Raw genomic sequence first — 21,252 nt, 5'->3', positions numbered from 1 at the left:
TTGCTCATGATTACCAATTAGAGGTTGAAATTAAAAACAGAGCATCAAGAGAGCACTTCACAACTGTTTGTTTAGTGTATCTCAGTCATCTTATTTCCAAAATTCAGTACTTCCTTAACTAGCTCTGGTATTTCATGGAAAAGATTGCCATTTCACATTGTGGTTTTACAGACATAAGATATCTATTTCTATGGGTTTTTTTGTTTGTTTTCAATTTAGAATTTAAGATGTGTTTATTCTCAAGCTAATGTATCAGGGTAACATACTGGCAATTTGAAAACTAAATGATTAAAAAAATCCCCACATCCAAAGCCTACAAATAAATTCACATGCTATCATATTTGTTTTCAACTATGTGTAATTGTTAGAAGTATTTTAGAGCAAAATTGAAAATGTCAAGAGGAAAAAAGTAGGCTTATCGATTACAGGGAAAGTGCATGGAAAAAATGGCCTTGATACAGACATGCAAGTAAAATTGGGGCACTAGATAGCATGTCATGGGATGTTTCTGTAAGCTTACAAGATCTTGAGAAAATCTGATTCTATACACTCGTGACTTCTGTAGGATCTAGCAAAATGGAAGAATCGTAGAAAGAGCTTCACTTCAGAATTGCAAAAGAAAAAGGAAGAAAGAGAAGAAATAGAAAGGAGAGCCTCTGAAGTTTCTGACAGGAGTAGCAAGCCACTGAAAGAAATGCAGCAGGAAAGGTAATGACTGTAATGGGAGTATTAAACTGTAGAACTTAAATCTGACTTTTATTTTCCTTTTAATTCTTGAATGGTTTTTACTTGCAAGTTGCAACTGATGCTTCAGAAATCTCAACAATTTTAGTTCCAAATTATTGTGTAAAAATCTAGGCAATTGAACAGCAAAATATGGTCTCCTAGAGCACTGTTTTCATAGAACATTAAACAGTTCTGCTCCATAACTGATTCTTTATTCCAGCTATGAATGAATGTGCTGTGAAGTCAGTATTTGTCTCCACTTTAAGGAGTTTAAAACAACAGAAAAATTCAACTAGTTAATTGCCTTTTTATTTTTGGATTAGCTTAACTATTTCTCTTTCCTCTAACATTTTATTTGCAATTCTCTTTGTAACAGTGGATAAATATAGTCAGAGCTATTATGAATCTCACAGAACTGTAAACTTCTTTACTTGATTTTCTCTTTATCCCCAATTGTTCCTCTAGGTATTTACAGAACAAGACTCTCTGAAGAGAGAAAACTACAAACTGAGTTAAAATCTGAGTCCTTTTTTTTTTTTTTTTTAAGTGAGTGAATAGCTGAGGTGAAGGAAATATGCACATGGCATATATTTATAAAGAAAGCTTAAGTAAATCTTAAAATTATATTTTGACTTTTTTATGAGGACAGCAACTACAGTCTTTTGAAGGAAAATATGGGTTCAAATTGTATTGAATGTCCATAATTGCCGGCATCTTGAATTTGAAAATTATATGGCAAAGATTATCCCTTTTATTGTTGCTCCTTTTTGACAAGAGAATGAATAGCAAAAACATAAATTAAAAACAAACAAATAAAAAAAACCAACCACCCTGTAATTTGTTATCTGAAGCACAGTATAGTATTTTCAGAGAGTAGACACCAACAGAAGTTTGTATGTGGTTCAGGTGGCCTTCTCTACTTTCTCTTCTTGATAAAATCAGAATTATATGTGCACCTTGAATAACTCTACGTATTTATTTATTTATTTTTGCAAAGAGATTGCTGTCTTGGTGACAACCTTTTGGTTTGACAGTAATATGCCTGAGTATCATGGAAGTGTTGAATGGGTGGGTGTGGGTGAGGAGATGAACTTAAAATATATTAAAGAATTAATATTTTTAAATAATGCTATTCATTTCAATTTATCAGAGATGTGTTTTTCAGTTTATGCTCTGTTGTGAACATTTAATAGTCAAAAGCCTTACATCCTACTTGTCCATCAGTTTACTTTGGTATTTCAAGGAGCTCTGTCTCGCAGGGAACACAAATATGATGGCAGATGGTCGTATTCACTGACTGATGATGTGTTTACTGAAGAAACAGCACCTACCACACGATCAACAGCAAAAGATTACCTGTTTGAGGAAGAAACCTCCTACAGCACTAAGGATGGCAAAAGCCAGTATCCTACTCAGAGGAGCAAGGAGAATCTACTGAAGCTGGAGAGCTCTGCCACACGTGAGGCTCCTGCTGTCTCAAAGAGTCTGGCGGAAGAGCAGAGTTCGGCTCTTTTGTCTACGCGCTACTCGGTGAATGCTCAAACTGGGTCAGCTCAGGTTTCAGCTTCTCTCCCTAGAAGTTACCAGAAAACTGATACCTCCAGGTTAACATCTGTGGTTACACCAAGACCTTTTGGTGTCCACTCCAGAGGAATCTCCTCACTTCCACGGTCTCTCACGGTAAAATTCTCTTTAGTTCCTGAAATTTGTAAATGTTGACTGTCTTGGATAGCTGATTGAACATTACATAATGATCTCCTTTAAAACTGCTGCTTTCTGTCAAAGGCTATATTAACAGAGCAGGCAGTTCTGTCCTTGTGTTTACTTGTTTTTCTGTACTTAAAGGAGTTTCTAGAAGTATGTCTAAAAATGTATTTGCTAGGATAATCTTTTTATTACTTTTAACAAATCTCCTTGTTGTTCCTTATCAGAAAACCTGCCTTTGTCTGATGTAATTGTCTGAAAGATCTTTAGTAATTACATTAAATTAAAATTATTAGGTGATATAAATTTCTTCAGCTCTACTGACTTAGAAACTGAAGCTTTACTCCAGCCTAGAATTTGCCTGCTCAGTAAAGCACTGAGACACAGAAATTGTTCTAATATTATTAAATTATTTAAAAAGTGGGCAATTAGTAGTGGGGCTCATTATTGCATGTAGTGACTAGAAGTCGCGTGAAAGGGAGGAGTATTTTGTTAAATACTTAGACTGCTGAAAGATTAAGGACTTTTAAAAAGCAATTTTTACTGAACTGTCATTTTTGTTCTAGATGGATGATGCTCAGAAATACAATGGAGAAGTGGAAAAAGCTAAAGGAACTCAAACTTTAACCAGCAGTATGTTTTCACTACCAGACTCTACATACTCTCTCTCCACCAGTGTACTCAGAAGGAGAGGTGAGGAGGAAGAAGAGGAAAAAGAAGGTGTTAAGTCAACACCTACTCCTAGTTCAATATTACCTGTAAAATCACAAGACCGAGATGCTGGCGATAGTATTCTTAAACCAGAATATTGTTCTCCTCCTGATTTTGTTTCACTTGAATCTTCTGCAGAAAATGCGAGTTTGTCAGAACATGACGATTCAAAATCCCTGGTAAGTGTGGAAAACACTTAATCAATCACTTAGTGTAACTGAATGCTGCAGCAGAGTTTAAATAAATAAATGTCGTTATATCTCATGCAAATATTCTTCAGTGGTAAGAAAATATTCCATTTGATTTAATTCAGAGGAAAGAGAATTTGGGAAGAACGTATAATTGGTTCTTCTGTTGAGCTCTTTTCCTACTTTCTACCTGTCCTATACTTTTATTTAGAAATAAAATTAGAAATAAAAATAGTTATTCTAAATATTCGGTTTGATACCTGTGAGATTTCTGGCACTTTCCCAATTAGCTAATTGTGCTCACAATGAGGCATGTCAATTAGGTGAATGGTCTAAGCTGCTGTAGCATTCATTTGCACTTATAAGCAAACTGGTGGTGGAAAAATAAAGATCAACTTTTCAAAGGCTAACCTTCAACATTAATATCACAACGTCCTTTTTTTTTCTTTTTTTTTTTTAATACCATCAACTGTGACTTGAACCTTTTTTTGTTTTTGCAATTGTATACTTGAAATTATTCTAATTGGTATTCACACTGAATTTAAGGAGAAATCATCACCTTTTGTACACGCTTATCCAGGAGCTGTTCTTTCAGTGCTTTGGTGTATATTTATCAATGCTACTTCAAGTGATCTCATATTTCACACTGGAAAATGAACAGGAATAGCTTTAATCGTCACCACCTTTCTGCAATCTGTATTGATGCCATTTACACCCAATGACAAATGAAAGATGAGTTCCTTGTATTCCTGATGTTGCTGTACAAATGAATTGTCAGTAGCTTTAGTGGAGATCATAAAACCTTGGATGCTGATCACTGAAATCACACACCATCTTTTTGTACATTCAGTCATTTTGAATCATCATTCCCAATCAGCTGTGGAAAAAGGAATGCTTTAATAGTACTGATACTCCTTAGCTGTTGCAATGAAGTCATACTTTCCTGAAACTGATTTTTTGAATAAGGAAAGAGATCATGATGGGTTTTTTTTGTTTGTTTGTTTGTTTTGTAAAAACAGGCAGAGAAACTGCAATTCTTATCAGTGAAAACATAGTTTAGATAAAGGTTCTTTTCATCACTTCAAGTGAGAGTAAAATGTACTAAACTCTTTTTTTTTTTTCCTCTATGATTGGTCACAAAGATATTAAATGTCCTGCCTGTAAAAGAGGAATGAGTTTAACAGGGGGAAAAAAAAAAAAAAAAAAAAAGCTGCTTGTGTTATGCTTCAAACAAGCTGTAACTTAAAGGAATGCAAGTTTTATTTGGCATGTTTGTAAATCATTGCCAGAGCTGAGAAATTGATATAGCTCACTAGGCATCACAGCAATAATACCAGGTTTGTAGAGTACTAAGTGTCTTGGAGATGACCTGTCCAAATTATGAAGCTCAGTATGCAAAGTGGTGTTACTCCTCTGACAAGGTAGGTTTGAAACAGAGCTTTGTTGGGGTGATGGAAATAAAAAATAATGAATGTAATTTCCAGGAACACACTCAAATTCAGAAACTTTCTACATGCTCCAGCCCAGTGTGCTAAGATATGTGTTGAATACCTGTGAATGTGTTGTGTTACTTGCTTAAGGAGTTCATATATTAATATGAATAGAAAAAACACAAGGTCTATTTCAGTGTGGAAGTTTTGCAAACTAGGAGCTGTTTGTGATAGGACAAGGGGGAATGGTCTTAAACTGAGACAGAGGAGGTTTAGGTTAGATATTAGGAGGAAGCTTTTCACTCAGAGGGTGGTGTACGCACTGGAAAGGTTTCCCAAGGAGGTTGTGGATGCCCCATCCCTGGATGCATTCAAGGCCAGGCTGGATGTGGCTCTGCACAGCCTGGTCTAGTGGTTGGCGACCCTGCACATAGCAGGAGGGTTGAAACTAGATGATCATTGTGGTCCTTTTCAACCCAGGCCATTCTGTGATTCTATGACTTGATAGTTTCAACCTGGGTTGTGATGAGGAGTGTTTTGGCATTAATTTACCTGTAACATAAGGATAAACCTCAGCCTTGAAACCTTATTGCCTTGAAATACTGCAGTCTTCTGCATCCGTTGCTTGGGTACTTCAACAGCCTCCCTTGGCTGCTTCCTGTCCTGAAACTCCAGCTACCCTCTGTGTCCTTTGACCAGTGGAGAAGCCTTGGGGAATGGAGTAGGGTCATAAACTTATAAATATTTGCAGTTGGAGAAAATGAATCCCATCCTTTCAGAGGATTAGTTCACTAGGAGACTAAACTGTAGATGTACACTTAGTGCATGTTTAAGTGTGTGGGGTCTCCTTGGCGTATGCATTACTGAAATATATCTATTGTGTTTGACATAAGTCTAAAATATTTTTTTCTTTTATAACAGTATCAATTTCATTTTAATGAAGTGAGTAGCATGCATTTGGGTACTTTAATTGTTTTTTAATGAATTCACATTAAAATGTTAATGTATGCACCACATGTTCGTAATATATTGTGAGATTGTAAGCAATCATTCCAAAATATATTCCAAGTTAAACATTTCTGTAGTTCAAAATGTAAATGTCAGGTTTCATTCTGGTTTTGGAAGCATCTTGAAATTCCACTAAATTGGAAAAAAAACTGGATTTTAGCTAATTTTTTGATTACGAAGTCCTCCATGACAAAATCTGTGGGTAACTAGTAGCATTTGGCACAAAATTAAAAAGTTGATCACTCACTCAAGTATATCTAGCTGCAACATTGAGCCTAAAGGAAACTGATGGTTTCTCTAGTATGTGCAAGAAGAAATAAGAAGAGTTTCTTTGTTTTTCTATGCTCCTGTTTTACTGTTGATCTGTCAGGAGGCAGTGAATTCCGCAAATTTACAAGGTGGTACATGGAGACCCATTTAAATTTACTCAAATTTCTTATGTTTTGTAGCATCATTTTATGAAGCATGTGAAATGAGAAATGTATGGCTAAGTTTATTGTAAGTGTCTACATAACATGAAAGAAAACTGAAAACACCCATTTGGATAAAAAACAAACTAGTTACTTAACAGAGTTCAATGCTGTTTCTTTTGTCAGTGATGCTAATAATAGATGATTAAAGTGCACATTGTGAGTCGCCTTGCTTATTTAGTGGATAAACTTTCCCTCATTTAGATTCCTGTGATACCAGATACTGTAGTGTCATGTTTTATTTTTCAGGAACAGTACAGTGAATTGAGAATCAGTATGAACCAGAGACCTGGCTACAGTCACAACTTTGGGTTTACAACAAATTGGACTTCTTCAGGGGCCTTAGTACAGACAGTTGAAGAAGGTAAATGTCTATTTAACTGTACAAACTTCATTCTTGTATTTAGTTTGCAAAGGCTTCTGAACTATGTACTTACTGCATGCTACAGATATTTCAAAAACCTCAGGTAGACACTTGAAAAATTAATATTTTGTTTACTAATTTATTTCGGTCAGCCCTCATGTCTAGAAGTGGATTTAAGTCAGAATATTAAAAGGCATTTTCCCAATCAAGAATGTTTTTATGACATGGAAAAGGTATAAATGGCTCCTTTCAGCTTATTTTTAAGATTTTCTCTGTGTGTATGTGTAAAACAATTGAATTGTAACTTGGTTGGGAGTTACTATTTTTATTTTTATTTTACCTTTCTCAGTTACATTGGATTTTGGAGACAGCTAATATTTTTGAGTAGTTGTAACTTCTAAATTGATTTCGAATGCTTTTCGTTATGCTTCCCATAGAGGAAAATATATAATTTAACTGTATTTACTGAACACCCTTGATTTTTGTTTTAAAGTCAACTTATTGACCTCTCCTCGTTATAGCTAGGCACTTCACATAATTAAATTTTAACTGTTAATAATTGCTTTGTATGAAGAATAACTCTCCATTTACTTTTCCTGCTGCTAGGATTCTGTTTTAGTTTTGTTGCTGGGAGGAAAGCACTGTTTGTATTCACTGCAAGCTGTAAATGAGAAACCTGGGGGTACTGAATGTTCCTATTTGTCATTCACTAAGCTCTAAGCAAACTCTATTTCTTGGATCTGTAGGCGAGGGGAATATGAAGGCCTTGACACTGTTACCTTGCTTATGCTGTGTTACCATTCTCACAAGAAAGGTTGGAAACTATATAGATTAAATAGGGAAATTTTAGTGGACTCCTTGGTATTTTCATCTATATTATTTTTTCATATAGCGTTTTTTCTCTCTCAACAATTGACTAATATTGTATCCTTAAGCAGGACAACAGTCTTAGTGTTTGCTTAAAGGAACGAAGGATGAAAGAGATGGACAAATCATTGAAGAGTAAGGTGTACTTCATCTGAGGGCTCCTGAATGTTGTATTTCCAGTTTCTAAGAATGAATTATAGGATATTTATGGTTGGAAGGGACACCTTAGGAGACCACTTAGAGCAGTCTCCTGCTCAAAAAAAAGTATCAAAATTGAATTCAGGCCATGGTCCAGGACCTTATCCAGTAGGGTTTGAAAGCCTCAGGGGATGAAGACTGCTTAAGTTCTCTGTACTATCACCCATTGGGTTGTTCTGGCCTGTACACTGTGATGTCTCAACTTTGTTACCGGGATACTGTGTCTCATGTCACAAACTGTATTAAAGTCAAGGTGGATGACATTCACCATTATGCTGTCATTCACAGATCTGGTTATTTTGTTGTTAAAGACACCCAGATTCAGCAAGTGTGATTTAGACCTGCAAGTGCTTGCTAGCTGCTCCCAATCACCTTTTTTATAAGCACAGAAATAACTTCAGGGAAAACTTCCTTTTGTTTTTTTAATGTACTTGTTATCCTAACTAGCCAAATGATTTTCTTTTGGTGATAAACTACACTTATCTTATTGCTCATAATGACTCTGCGTTCAACGTAAGCTTTTCCTTCAAGTAATAGTTAGAAAAAACTACTTGGCAAGTGAAATTAACTTCCTATATGTATTCTCAAAAAGCTTATTAAGAGTTAAATTTGTAACATGTAGTGAATGTGTCTCACTGGAACATATAAAAGAAGATTGGTTGTTTTTTACAGACATTTTCAGCCTTATCCTGAAAATTACATAAACAGGAAGCCCTAGGAAGTCATTAAATCTTGACATTCTCTTAGCTCTCCCTCTGCCATGTAATCGGTATTATTCCAGTTCTTTCACTTTTACACAGCCTGTTTGCTATTGTTTCTTGAGATTGCATTGAACACTCACTGGCACGTAAATTGAAGTAAATTTGTTTTGCTTTCTACGTATTCTTGCATATGCGAGAATATGAGTTGGTATTTATCTGTAGTAGTACCAACAGCTAGGAAGAAGCTAGAGATAAATAAGTGTGTGTGGAAAATGGTTAGTATTTAGTATTTATGGATTTTATTTTATTTTATTGTTTTCCCTTGGGTATGGCTACTAAGAAAAATCTGCTTTCAGGGAAATTGATTTAAAGCAGCTGTATTGTGCTGGTATTACTATTATTATTATTAATATTATTACAATTTTTGTAATCTAAACTAAATTATTTACACTTATTAAAAAAATTATTGATAAATCCTATAGTTTCAGAGGAGTTGGACAGAGGGAGGCGGTTGGCATCGTACGGCTTCAGGCACCTGAATAGCCGACTAGTATCTGTAGGCTTCTCTGGATGGCAAACCAGAGCAGAAGCCTAGTATGTGTGCTTTTGTTTGCACTGCTGAGAAGCCCTTTCACTCATGACCATGAAGGTAGTACGGGAATACTAGCTGGCTAAGTTACAAGCAAAAAAATTGAGCAGTGTAATTTGTCCTAACTATGCTAAGTATACCTGTACATTCTAGGTTTGGATATCCTTTTTCTGGTGACGTGGGAGGAAATGTGAAATCTTAAATTTGCATATTTTCTGAAAAACTCATTTATAGCCCAGAGATACTTTTCTCACCTCTGAGTTGGGTCTCATCCCAACTGACCTATTTGAGATAAATGGTCACCTTTTTGGCTCCAAGCACTCATCATGCCACAAAACAATTCTGAGCTTGAAGCATTCCATATACTTTGAACATGAAATTCCATCTATATGTTCAAACTATATGGTACTGTCTTCAATTGTGGCATGAGGCACAATTCCGAATGTTTACTGAACATCATTGAAAGTAGTACCTTCAATGGCAGTATCTTCAAAGGTATCTTTAAAATCACATTCAATTGAATCTTCAAAGCTATTAATCCTTTAACAACTTGACTAAAGAGATGTTGTTTTTTTCCCAGTCAAACATTTTTCTTTCTCCAAAAGAAAGCTCTACTTTTTATTCTATACTAGTATTTAAAATAATTAGTGTGTTTTGAGAGTTTTGCTGGTAACTGTTAATAGCATATCAGTCCATGCCTTAAGAATGCAAAAAAATAGAATACGGAGCTATGCCCTTCCAACATAGGGTCATTTCATTTTTTGTACTCTATGAAGGATCATTGCTTAGTTTACTATTAGGAAGCGCAGATTTCTTTCATTTCATAGTGTACTTGGGCGGTAGGAAAATTAAAGCTATTTGAATCCTTAGTGCATGATCCAGACTTCAAACAGCATTTTCCTAGTGAGTCAAAAGAAGGTTAGAATGAAACATATGATGTCTAAATTCTTCATCATGTTTGTCCACCTTTCTTTCTGATAACATAATATAGCATTGTTCTTGGTATATTCTGAGTAATATGTGTGCATTTCTCTACTTAATCTGGAAAATGCTTTAGTTGTGTAATCCACATTTGTTCTGCTAGGGGAATTATTCTCAATGGAAGAACCATTCAGGTATAATTCATAAAACTGTACTTTGGAAAGGCTGTTTCTCAACTTGCCTGTTTTCTGAATTATTAAAAGAAAAAAAAAAAAAGAATGAGAAGGCTTATTAACTGTTTTTGTATGCACTCTGTCCTTAGGCTAGATTACCTGCCAACACATAGTTATGGGTGAAAAAGAGTATAAAGTGCATCCTGTCTTGCGAAATATCGGTAAAATTCAAAGTCCAGGTTGCAATAAAATTTGTAATTGGCTTGTACACACTGGCAAAATAAATACAATCCAGAGAATTCTAATAGGACAGCCAGCACCCAGCAATATCTTGAGTGAGTCTAATTGCCAGTCAATTCAAAGCTAAAAAACTATTTCAGCAAAGCAATATAACAGCATATTCTTGTCAATCAAGCCCAGGAAATGTAAATAAGAATATGAGAAAGGCAGCTCATACTGGAATTAATGAAGTGGAATCTGTTATTTATTTATTTATTTACTTGCTTACTTATTGGGAGGGGGGTGGTAAATAAGAGGATTATCCAAACATAAGCTGAATTTCAGCAAATTTCTGCTACAGACACTGTAGTGCTTCCTCTGTCTGTTACTATCCTAAATTACAAAGGTTGAGGCAGGAGTGGGCTAAGCAGAAACCAGTTGTTGAATGAGATAGTCAGAATGTGAATGCTCGCAAACCCAGAAAGTTCTTCATATTTATGTATCAGATTTCAACTCTACATTAATATTAGCTGATTTTACTGACTTTATACTCACAGTGCGATCAATTTTCCCTCAGACTGTCTGAATACCTGCCAATCAGCATTTCTTTGACTAAGTTATTTTTTTCTTCCCATTATAACTGTGTTTAAAAGATAACTGTGATCGGAAACGTTTTTTTCCTTCTGTTTTCATCAGATAGCCCTGCAGCACTTTGTCAGCTGCAGGTAGATGATGAGATCATTGCTATCAACGGCACAAAGGTTTCACAAATGGACAGTAGTCAGTGGGAAGAAGCCATCACCAGAGCACTAGAAACTGGAAACCTGGTCATGGATGTTAGACGATATGGAAAGAATGGTGAGTTGTTTCATACGGGGCAGGTACAGTATGCTCTGTAAGGCAAATAAGCTTTGTCTCTGCTGTACCTGACAGCTGAGTCTCCTTATTACCCTTACAGTAGTAACACGTATCTGTGCTAAGTAGTTTGCTGGTGTGTCTGTTGCATTTTAACACAACCTGGCTTTTTTAACTGCTCGTGCATTGGAAATGTTTTGGCAAACAAATCTACTAAACACTGAATTTACTGACCTCTGTCTGGTGCTCTGATCTGTTTCTAAGAGGAGGTACAGTTAATAAATAAATAAAATGTGCCACCAACACACAAGGGAATATGAAATTTTATTTTTTCTTCCATACCACAAAAATGACAAGGGGATTAGTCTCTAGGAGATAATTTTTTAAAGCCCCTGTCCCTTGGTCTTCAGTTCTTCCTGCCTTCAGTGAAGGAGGATCTTTCCTGCTTTCTTCAGGGAGGGTTTTTGCTGATATATGAGCTTGTAGTTGATATAGCTCCTCTGTGCTGTAGTTTTGACGGTTGACCCAAACACTGTGATACTGTAATCTCTCCAGAATGGTAGTACCCATCCAGACTTCCATCCTGGCTGAAGCTTGTTGAGTTCTTCAAGCTTGCTGTGAATTTGATCGAGAGTTGGAAATGTGAGCAGTGAAAGTTGAAAGTATAATGTCAAAACATTACTTTAGTGGGAAGTCAAGTAGAATAATGTACCAAGTGAGGGGAAAAAAAAAACAGTGGGGCAGGGAAAAGATGAGTAATGTCTAATAGCATAAATTAAGAATGAAATTGTTGCAGAAAAACTAAATAAAATTTAGGGGATGTGGAGGGGGTTGGGGGAAGGCGGTATTATGGACACTAAATGAAAATGGTGATTTTTTTTTTTTTTTTTTTTCCCTTCATCAGTTTTACTAGTTTAGACTACCTTTTTATTTTTTGCCCTATGTGTTTCCTGAGTAGCTTGGACATGAAAATGACACTTCACTGGATAGTGTATGATTGAAACTCACTGGATAGTGTATGATTGAAACTGTACCTTGTGTGAGTAAAGTTGGAAGAACTTTCTTGATCCTTACTAATGCTGATGAAATAGTTTTCAATGAATACTAATTACTCTCTAATGTTGAGCTGCTATAGTCCCATGTTAGCAGAATATTTGGTGAACTCTTACGTGGCTTCTGACTAACAAATATATTTTTGGGGAAGGCGGTCTTCTCATAAATGCCCTTTGTCCTGTCTCCACAAATTCCATCTGATTTGTCTCTTCCTCTTTATTTATGTGTTTCCTGTGTTATTTTAATGTGTTTTCTCTAACTCTTGTTCTGTTCTTTGACATTACTGTCTGTGTTAATTTCTTGATCTCCACATACCAAAAGACTGGGGCAAAGACCAGCCTTCCCTGCCACATGTAAGACATAAAATCCTCAATCTCACCAGTATGGGTACCAACATTATAGGTACATCTGATAATAAATGGATTGATGCAACTTCTGGAGAACGCGTTTCAAGTGTCTCAACCATATCAACAAAAAGAGAATTCTCCAGCAGTCTTCAAAATTCTGTGAGTGCGTTTTTGAATAGCTTTGGGATTTGGGGGGGAGAAGTATGTGAAAACTGATTGCCTTGAGGAAAGGGAGAACAGAAAAGAAGAAAAGACCTTAGAAATCTTATTCTTAATGTGCATTGCTAATTCTAAGGGACATGCAGGTTTTTGCAAATACAATATTAAGATGCTCTGAGAACCTTCTACTCTGTTCATGAATTTATGAAAAGTATTAAAATATTTGAAGACTATACTTCAACTAAAACATAGACTATTTAGAAAATCATATTACCTTCATTGTTAGTGTAATTGAATGTTGCAGTTCGAAGGAACAGCGAGCATGTGCTTTCAAGTTACTGTCAAATAACTCCCAGCTTGCCTATGGAGCAGCTGAAATGGAAGATCTAGGCTTCTGGCACTTTCTTGCAATATCAGCTACCAGTTCACAGCTGGTCATTGATCCCTGCAAAAGCCTGCAGTCATTTTATCATATAATCTACTCAGGAAGTTTCAGTTTTGTATCCTTCTGTTGAAGTTTTTATATTCTGAAATTTTTCAAGATACACAGTTCCTATCGGGGCACTGTTTAATTGAATCAGCATCCACAAATCTAATAAACTTGAGCTTTTTTTTTTTTTTTTTCCCAGGGTACAGAAACAAAATTGATAAATGGCATGCAAGGAGATCTTGGATCTAATGAACAAAGAGGTAAACTACCATTGCTTTTCATCATCTAATTGTATGAGTTTGGAGCAAGCACAGATACTAAACCTGTAATCACCATGAGCTTTGTATGGTGGCTTAAGTGAGACCTTAATGAACTGAAAGGTATCACAGAGATCTAATTGCATCCAAACTGGGTGTAACTTGCTTCCACAATGTGCTGAGCAGTTGGAGACCTGACAGCCAAGGAAGTGACAGATCCTCTGTCTCAGAATTAGTCGTTGTAAACTTGCTGTAGGGGCAGAGATAAAAAGCCAGAGAAGACACAGAATTTGTCATAATTGCTACTGCATCATGTGAAGTCTGATTCAATGTGAGTATCAATTTATTTCACTGCTCTGGAGTAGAGTGAAATGAGTATCGTGTTTTTTTCTATTTCATTTATGAGGATTTCTGGGGGGGCGAGGGATGTTGGCAGTGGTTGTTATTATTGGGTTTTTTGTTTGTTTGTTTGTTTACTTTTATTCCTGAAGAATGATATTGATGGTTCTGGTATGAATAATAATTAGTTATGATGCTATGAACAATTATAATACTACTTCATGACAGTGAGAGAAACCAGGTATGTAGACTTCCTAATGGAACAGAAATCAGTGTTTCATTTTATCTTGCATGTGCATGGTAATTTACAAAAGTTTCCCCAAAAGGGGGAAACTTTTCATTTGCCCTCTGGAGATGCCTTTCAGATGACGTTAAATTGTATTATTGTTATAGTTGGACAATGTTAGATGTTAAAATGAAATACTAATCAGCGTATGATGTAACCAACTAAAAACTGTATTTATTGCTATGAAAGATTAGATTTTCTTTATTTCAGGGGCTTGTTTTTCTTTTTTAAATGACGTGGCTGTAGACTGGAGGTGTAATAAGCATTTGTTATCCAGTGATGATAGTCATTTAAAAGAAAAACAAAACAGCACCTCATTGATTTGTTTGTATTCTCTATATTTTTCAAATAGCATCTGAACCTATTTCTTTGAAAAACTTAAAAAGGCGGTCACAATTTTTTGAACAAGGTAAATCAAAGAGCTAACATTTCATGTACTTTCATGAAATTGTTCCTGCTGCACACTCTTCCTAACCATTCTGGTGCCGGGTACTCTGCCTCTTCAGCATTGTTTGCTGCAGCTATCTTGAAGCAATGTAATTCATTTCCCTTCTTTCCCCAGGGTCATCAGGTTATTCTTACAATTCATGGGTCTACCTTTGTGGTAATGGGTCTTTGTGTGTTCTCTTATATTTATAGTTTTTTTTTAAATCTCTTATATGTTGTTCTTATTTCTTTTATACACCGGGTTAAGAGCAAGTGGGATAGCACTCTGTTCAAGTTTGCTACTACCTACAAAACAGAATAATGTTGAACGTTCCAGCAGAGGCTTTGTGCAGAATTCAGACAGCTGTTAACAAAATATTTAACTCTGAATTTGAGTTTATTTGGAGTTGTAGCTGTGCATATTCTTCACAATCGGTGGAAAACAGCAGTAACTGACTTTCCACTATGTGGTGAAGTCACCAGATCTTGTAAAGACCAGTATAAATTTTGAAATGAATCTTCTGGCTTTTGAAGATAAAATAAATAAATAAGTAAAAATGAGCCACTCAATTTTGGTTTTGTAGGTTGCATTTTGGTGTTCTGCATGTCACAACTCACATACTTCCACTAATGTATGCCTAATGCTGTCTTCAGACTATGTATGCCTTGCTGTTTTATTCTAGCCTGAAAGTGAAATTCTGGCCCACTGCATGTACAGTGTGAACTTTGCCAAAGATTAAAGTGGAGCCAGGACTTTGCCTCAGTGATAATGGCTTTCATTTTTTGAGAAGTGATACGTGAAGTGCTGCAGAATATACCTGTGTTTGTGGTTGTGTGATTCTGTTTTCTGTACTTTGATCACCTTTGATAAGGTGATATTCTGTTGCTGGTCATTCGTGGCTTTTTTTTTTTTTTTAGGCTGGCTATGAAATTTGTGTTTGAATTTTATAGCAATACTTCTGATTGAGGGAGAGGAAAAGTGTATATTTCTAGAGTACGCACTCAGTGTAATTTTGCTTATTTTTTGATTTCTCTGACATTATACTGATATGAAAGAATTCTCTTTTTAAGCCTGTACAGGCTGGCATAGTCCTACAGGGGTAAGATGAGAGGAGATGAGAGGAGAGCCCTTTGTATCCTAAATTAAGAATTTTGCAACTTGTTGCATTGATGCATTTTTTTTTAAGTGAAGTTTGAACAGTTAAGTAACAAGGATACTAACAACAAACAAAAATAATTATGTAAGGTGATGGTTGGGGAAGGATTGCTCTTAACTTAGTGCTTCTCCGCATTTTCTCAACTTTTAATACATCAGTACATTTTTATATTTATTTATTATTTTTAGTAATCATTTTGGCATCCTCAAATACTGTAAGGTTTGAGGTGAATGGTGACAAGCTTAGCAAATTCACATGTGCTTTGGAGTTGGAAAGAAGGGCAGTTGGAAAGGGAAAATGCAGTTTTGTGGCATAGAAGTTGCTCGTAAGTCATACCAAGGGTATCAGGCAAATAACTGCTATACCCAGGTGTGCTGAGCAGTAGGATTTCACAATAATGCTAGAAAAGCTGTAGCAAGGAACTTCTGTATTACCACAGTGGGAGAGGTACTGCTAATCCAAACAATTGTCAGTGGCACCTTGTAAGCATGTAAAAGCCTTTAAACAGTCACCCACGTTAGCTGCAAGCACCTGATGTATTCTGAGCTCTAATAAGCGTGATGTAGGGTCAAATGCAAGCATGTCTTACTATAGAAGCAAAAATTTCATCTGAAGTTCAGACTTCCTACACTTGGATTAGTATTAAAGTAGTTAGTATTGTTCTAATAATTCCTGTTTTTTTTTCTGTTTTGCTTTCTACTCCCTCCTTCCACAGGAGGTCCAGAGCCTGCAATGCCTGATGTAAGTACTGTTTACAATCTACTAATTACCTACATAATCCTTATCTTTTCAAGAAGCCCACTGCTTTCTATTGCTTTTTTCCACACTGCTTTAAAATTCCAATCAAATCAGAGTACTGAGACTTTTTAATGTGTAAGAGGGTGATTGCCTACTGTCCCTTTGAGGAGGCTGAATCAGGTTCTTGCCACTCTAAAGCTGTAGTTTTTGTAATGGCTTTTATTTCTCACTTGAAATTATAATGTAGCATGTTGATGACATGAAGTAAGATAGTATTAATTCATTTCCATGCTGTATTAGCTCCCAGTCCCATCCATTAGTGCCCCAAGTCGTCGGGTTTGGGATCAAGAAGAAGAACGAAAACGACAGGAGAAATGGCAAAAGGAGCAGGATCGTTTATTGCAGGTAATGTTAATCTTTGTGACTTCGTTTGCAGCAACTATTAGAAAAGAAAATTTTCTTGACTTCTGTGACTCTTCTTACTGATGGCAGAAGAGGACTTCCAGATACATTTGCTGGGCTGCACAGGCACATACATAATTTTTCAGAAAGAAAAAAGAGGGAATTGCATTAGTAAGTTTCACAAAATCAAACCTATACTGTATATTCACTACAGCCAGAAGTACTTAGTCATCAGAAGGCTGATTTGCTCTCACTGGTAAAATAATTTACAATGAGCAAAGACCTAAGTCATCACTTCTGAATATACTTTTTTTTTTTCTTGCAAGAAAATTCCCTAGGATGATTTTTACCATCCATTCAAGACATTGGCTGCCTTCATCTCTGAATATAAAGCAGTGCTATGGTGAAATGCCTGCTAGCATCCTACTGTTAAGCAGTCAGCTACTCAGTTGGGATCAGCTTGGTTCCCAGGACCTCAGAAAGCCAAACCAACTGACTAGTATAAATCCATCTTGATAATCATATACTAGAGATGGAGGAAAGTGTTGCAAAAGGAAAGGGCAATGTTTGCTATCTTAAGATGATACATAAAAACCAAGCACACTTTCCAGGATTGAGTAGGCTTATACTTCACTTAGCTGTAGTCTTTACTGTAAGACATATCTCTGGAAATTAAATTAAGTATGTAAGGTCTGTTGGCTAGCAGAAGCATCAGTGAATCTCATTTACTCTGTGCAAGCCATCTTAAATAGCATTTGGGCAGTCAGCAGTAAATCATGATGACAAAACACAGTTTAACTATTCTCTTGCTTTTTGGATGTTTCAGCTATTGTCATTCCTTTTAGCTTTCGAACGCCACAAGGCAGGAGTTGTGACTTTCTAAATATATTTGTGATATCTGTTATGACTTGGGTGCACAATTTGACATCTGGAGAGATGCCTTTGAGGAGTATAAACCTTGGCTTTTCTTGTATTGAGAACAATTGAATCCCTCCACCATCACTTCTCCTTGTTTCCTTTTATCGCACTTGAAAAGCTAAATTTAGCCAGAGTAATAATACTATTTTTCTTTCCTGTGATCTTATTACTTATTTAAAGACCAGAGAAAGGAAGCTAAGTCTTTCTTTGCTAATTTCCAGCATCTTAGAAGGAACTTTTTCAATCACTGCATAGTTTGCTTTTCCCAAGACTGAAGTGGTGGTTGACAAAAGCAACAAAATGTTTACTGTGTACCTTGAGTAATGCCTTAAGGCATTGCATTGATTTCATATTAAAACCAGTCATAGGACAAAATTGGAGGTCCAAAAGTAGGCTTTTGTTCAGATAAATTTTCTAGAAGACTAAATGTTCTTGCTGAAACCAAATTGCTGCCTCATATTTCACTTAGTAATTGCTTTATATTTATCATATTACTCTGTCCAGTTCCAAGTTAAATATAATTACTCTGTAATCAAGAAATACTTTAGATAGCTTAGTTCCCAACCGAAAAAAATCAGCTGTAACGACAGGGAATATAGCAGATGTGAGGTCAGTTATGAGACTTATCACGTAAGAAGCCTGGGTTCTCTGAAATTGATGGCTGAACTCCTTGTGATTGTATTTGAGCCAGAACGTCATTAATTTGTGGCTCACCTAATGTCCTAGAGGAGCTCAAGCATGTTTATACCACACTCATTAAATAAAGAGTAGAATATTTTAATGCAATTAAACCAAATTCCTTATTTATGTGTTTAACTTCAATTTAACCTAACAGGAGAAATACAAACGGGAACAAGAAAAACTGAGGGAAGAATGGCTACGAGCTAAGCAAGAAGCAGAAAAAGAAAACTCCAAATATTTAGACGAGGTAAGCTGTGAGTATGGCTTCACTTTTGATTGTTCAGTTTCACGGTGGCTTTTTAAACTACTAGTGGTAATGTAAATAGTGGTAATGGATGTAAACATACACATAATTATTTTGTTATGTCATTTATCTCTTTGTTTTGGAATATAATTGCTCCTTAACTGAAATGTTTGTCTATGACTTGATAGAAAGAGATTGGTAAAATGGAAAGAGAAAATTAATCAGTTTTATTTGACTTTTTTCATTATGGATTGGTTAAGTAACTAACACTAAGGATGCATTGGCAAAATGTTACAGATTGTATGAATTATTGTGACAAGAATCAAATAGTCACCTTTACTGTATAATATTTACCTCTTAATTTTACCTCTTGAAATTCTGTTTCAGAACTTCATTAGATATGTTTGTAACTTCCAGGCTGTTTACTGGCACTCAGTTTGTCCTATCTCTGGAAAATATGCGTATCAAATCAACTTCAACTTTGCTATCCTATATTTTAAAACTTTGAATGTGTGTTGTTTCTGTAGCTACCTACTCTTTGGCTGCCTATGAGAACATGCACAGGTTTTTTGCTGAGCATAGGAAGAGTCTGTGCTACCTCTTCTCTATCGCTACATGAGCATAGCTTCAGGCACCCCAGCTACATCAGCTGTTAAATTAAGGCTTAGGATTTCAATATTGAAGAAACTTGTTTGAGCTGTTCAAAGACTATGCTGTACAAGAATGTAAAAGATTTCATAAAAAAAAAAAATCATTAAAAATTTGGACCAATCCTTAATTGGCAAAGAGTATTTGTTCTCTATCGTTAAAATTTATTTTGACCATTGAAGGACCTTTTTCACGTTTGACACAAAAGTTAGTAGTAAGTCAGATACTTAACTTTCTAATGGCAGGAGAATGTAGGAGAGGCTGGGGGTTTCCTCCACATGATGGGTCCTGTGAAATACATTGGTCACATACATACTTGCAGTGGCTGTCTTGGGTAGGTCTCAAGTTTAGGAAAAAAAAAATAGTTGGGTATCATGAAGAGTTTGTTTTTGGTTAGGATTTAAGTGGAGATGGAATGGCATGGAATGTAAGAAGTGTTTTAGAAAGCAGAATGTTTCACATACTTGTGGACTCACTGCCCATGATGCTTGCTAAGGCTGCTGTGTGGAATGAAGCTCTTGCATTAGGAGAATGTGCCAGCAGGCACACATTCAAAAAGAAACCACAGTACACCCTGTCTCTTGCATGTTGAGAGTATTTGGGATGCCTTTTACACCAGCCTTCCCATGTGGAATAAATAACCTTTTCTGATTCAGCAATCTGCCTTAAAAAAAAAAAAAAGCAAACAACCAAACCAAACCAAAAAAACCCACACAGAGCTCCATCCCCTAAAAATGTTATTTCTCCTATTTGTCATAGGAACAAACTGTTATAACCTCAAACATAATCTCAGTCTCTACACGAGCTCCATCTGCCTCCAGCTGGAGGGCAAGCCCTGAAGTGAGTACTCCTGAGGAGCCAGAAGGAGATGGAGGAAGTGAGCTGGCAGCACACTTGCTGGCCAAGGAAGAAGAAAGGAGGCTTCAGGAGGAAGAAGAAGCAGCCCTGCGTTTTGAGCGAGAAAGGGAACTCCAAGAACTAGAGCTTGAGAGACGACGTAAAGAGAGGGAACAGCAGTATGCTGAGGAGCAGAGGCGGCAGGCAGAGATGGAGGAGCAGAGGCGGCGGGCAGAAATGGAGGAGCAGAGGCGGCGGGCAGAGATGGAGGAGCAGAGGCGGCGGGCAGAGATGGAGGAGCAGAGGCAGCAAGCAGAACGGCAGAAGGAAATGTCAGTGGAGACATCTCAATACCAAAGGTCTGCGCTTGGGATGAACTCTCCTTTCTGCATAAAAATTGAAATACCTTTCTAAATGGAGTATATGTCTTGAATATGTGCGTTCATGTCAGGTTCATATTGTAGATTTATCAGTGCAAGACACTACATGATAACCTAGCCATCTTGTTGTTCAGCAGTGAAATAGTAAAGCTGTCCCAGTTTTGCCATCCTTTGCTCATTTTGTAACCACGATCATAATTATGGGTGACTGAGTTGGCATAACTTGAGCCCTGCCGTTCCTTAGTCCCTTTTGTGCAAACCACTTCACGTTCTGCAGACCAGTTTTCCTTTGTGCTTTAATAGTTTAGAAATAATTGCGCATTCATTTTTGCATTTCAGCTGAGGGAAAGGATTTAGAAGCTAATGGATGATAACTTGAAATTCTGCAGCCTGACTGCCAGTGCTCATTGCTATAAATGATATTGTATTACACAGAGCATCCTGCTGAGACTGAATAAAATGCTGTTCTTTCTTTCTGATGGTAGAAGAATCAGGTGTGAGATGAAGTCATCCCTCTTGAATGGAGTGCTCTATTAACCCACTTCTGCTCATTTTTAAATAGACACATATAGAGTAATTGTCATCAAATCAAAGATGACCTGAAGCACTTAATATGAAGATTTGTAAGAACTCCAGTGTAAGATTGCAAATTGAGAGCCAATGGCTCAACATACAGGGCTTTCAGAAGAAATATAAAGTTAACTCTTTTCTAACAAAGGCATGACTGATCTTTACAGATTCCTTTATCATTTTAGTTCAGCAGTAAAGTTGAGTTGTGCCAGTGTGCTAATCTCTCAATGAGTAGCACCATCATGTATGAGATACT

The 21,252-nt window shown here is 36.4% G+C and overlaps 1 protein-coding gene across 17 annotated transcripts in view; it reads left to right on the top strand.

Annotated features, from left to right (window-relative positions):
- LMO7 (LIM domain 7) overlaps positions 1–21,252 on the top strand; it is a 129,019-nt gene that overhangs the window by 95,868 nt on the left and 11,899 nt on the right. For 11 of the 17 annotated variants that reach the window (XM_040706590.2, XM_015277162.4, XM_417010.8 and 8 more), the window contains 12 exons: positions 566–708; positions 1,986–2,406; positions 2,997–3,320; positions 6,487–6,601; positions 10,966–11,127; positions 12,499–12,683; positions 13,313–13,373; positions 14,348–14,404; positions 16,294–16,319; positions 16,617–16,721; positions 18,472–18,564; positions 19,969–20,405. In XM_040706590.2, the coding sequence (XP_040562524.1) occupies positions 566–708; positions 1,986–2,406; positions 2,997–3,320; positions 6,487–6,601; positions 10,966–11,127; positions 12,499–12,683; positions 13,313–13,373; positions 14,348–14,404; positions 16,294–16,319; positions 16,617–16,721; positions 18,472–18,564; positions 19,969–20,405 (2,129 nt within the window). The remainder of the gene's footprint in view (positions 1–565; positions 709–1,985; positions 2,407–2,996; positions 3,321–6,486; positions 6,602–10,965; positions 11,128–12,498; positions 12,684–13,312; positions 13,374–14,347; positions 14,405–16,293; positions 16,320–16,616; positions 16,722–18,471; positions 18,565–19,968; positions 20,406–21,252) is intronic. The other 6 variants (XM_040706618.2, XM_040706613.2, XM_040706624.2 and 3 more) reach the window with 3 other exon arrangements.

Source organism: Gallus gallus, chromosome 1, assembly GCF_016699485.2.
Source record: "Gallus gallus isolate bGalGal1 chromosome 1, bGalGal1.mat.broiler.GRCg7b, whole genome shotgun sequence".
Lineage (NCBI taxonomy): Eukaryota > Metazoa > Chordata > Aves > Galliformes > Phasianidae > Gallus > Gallus gallus.
Note: the sequence above shows the minus strand (reverse complement) of the source record. Positions and strands in the feature narration are given on the sequence as shown.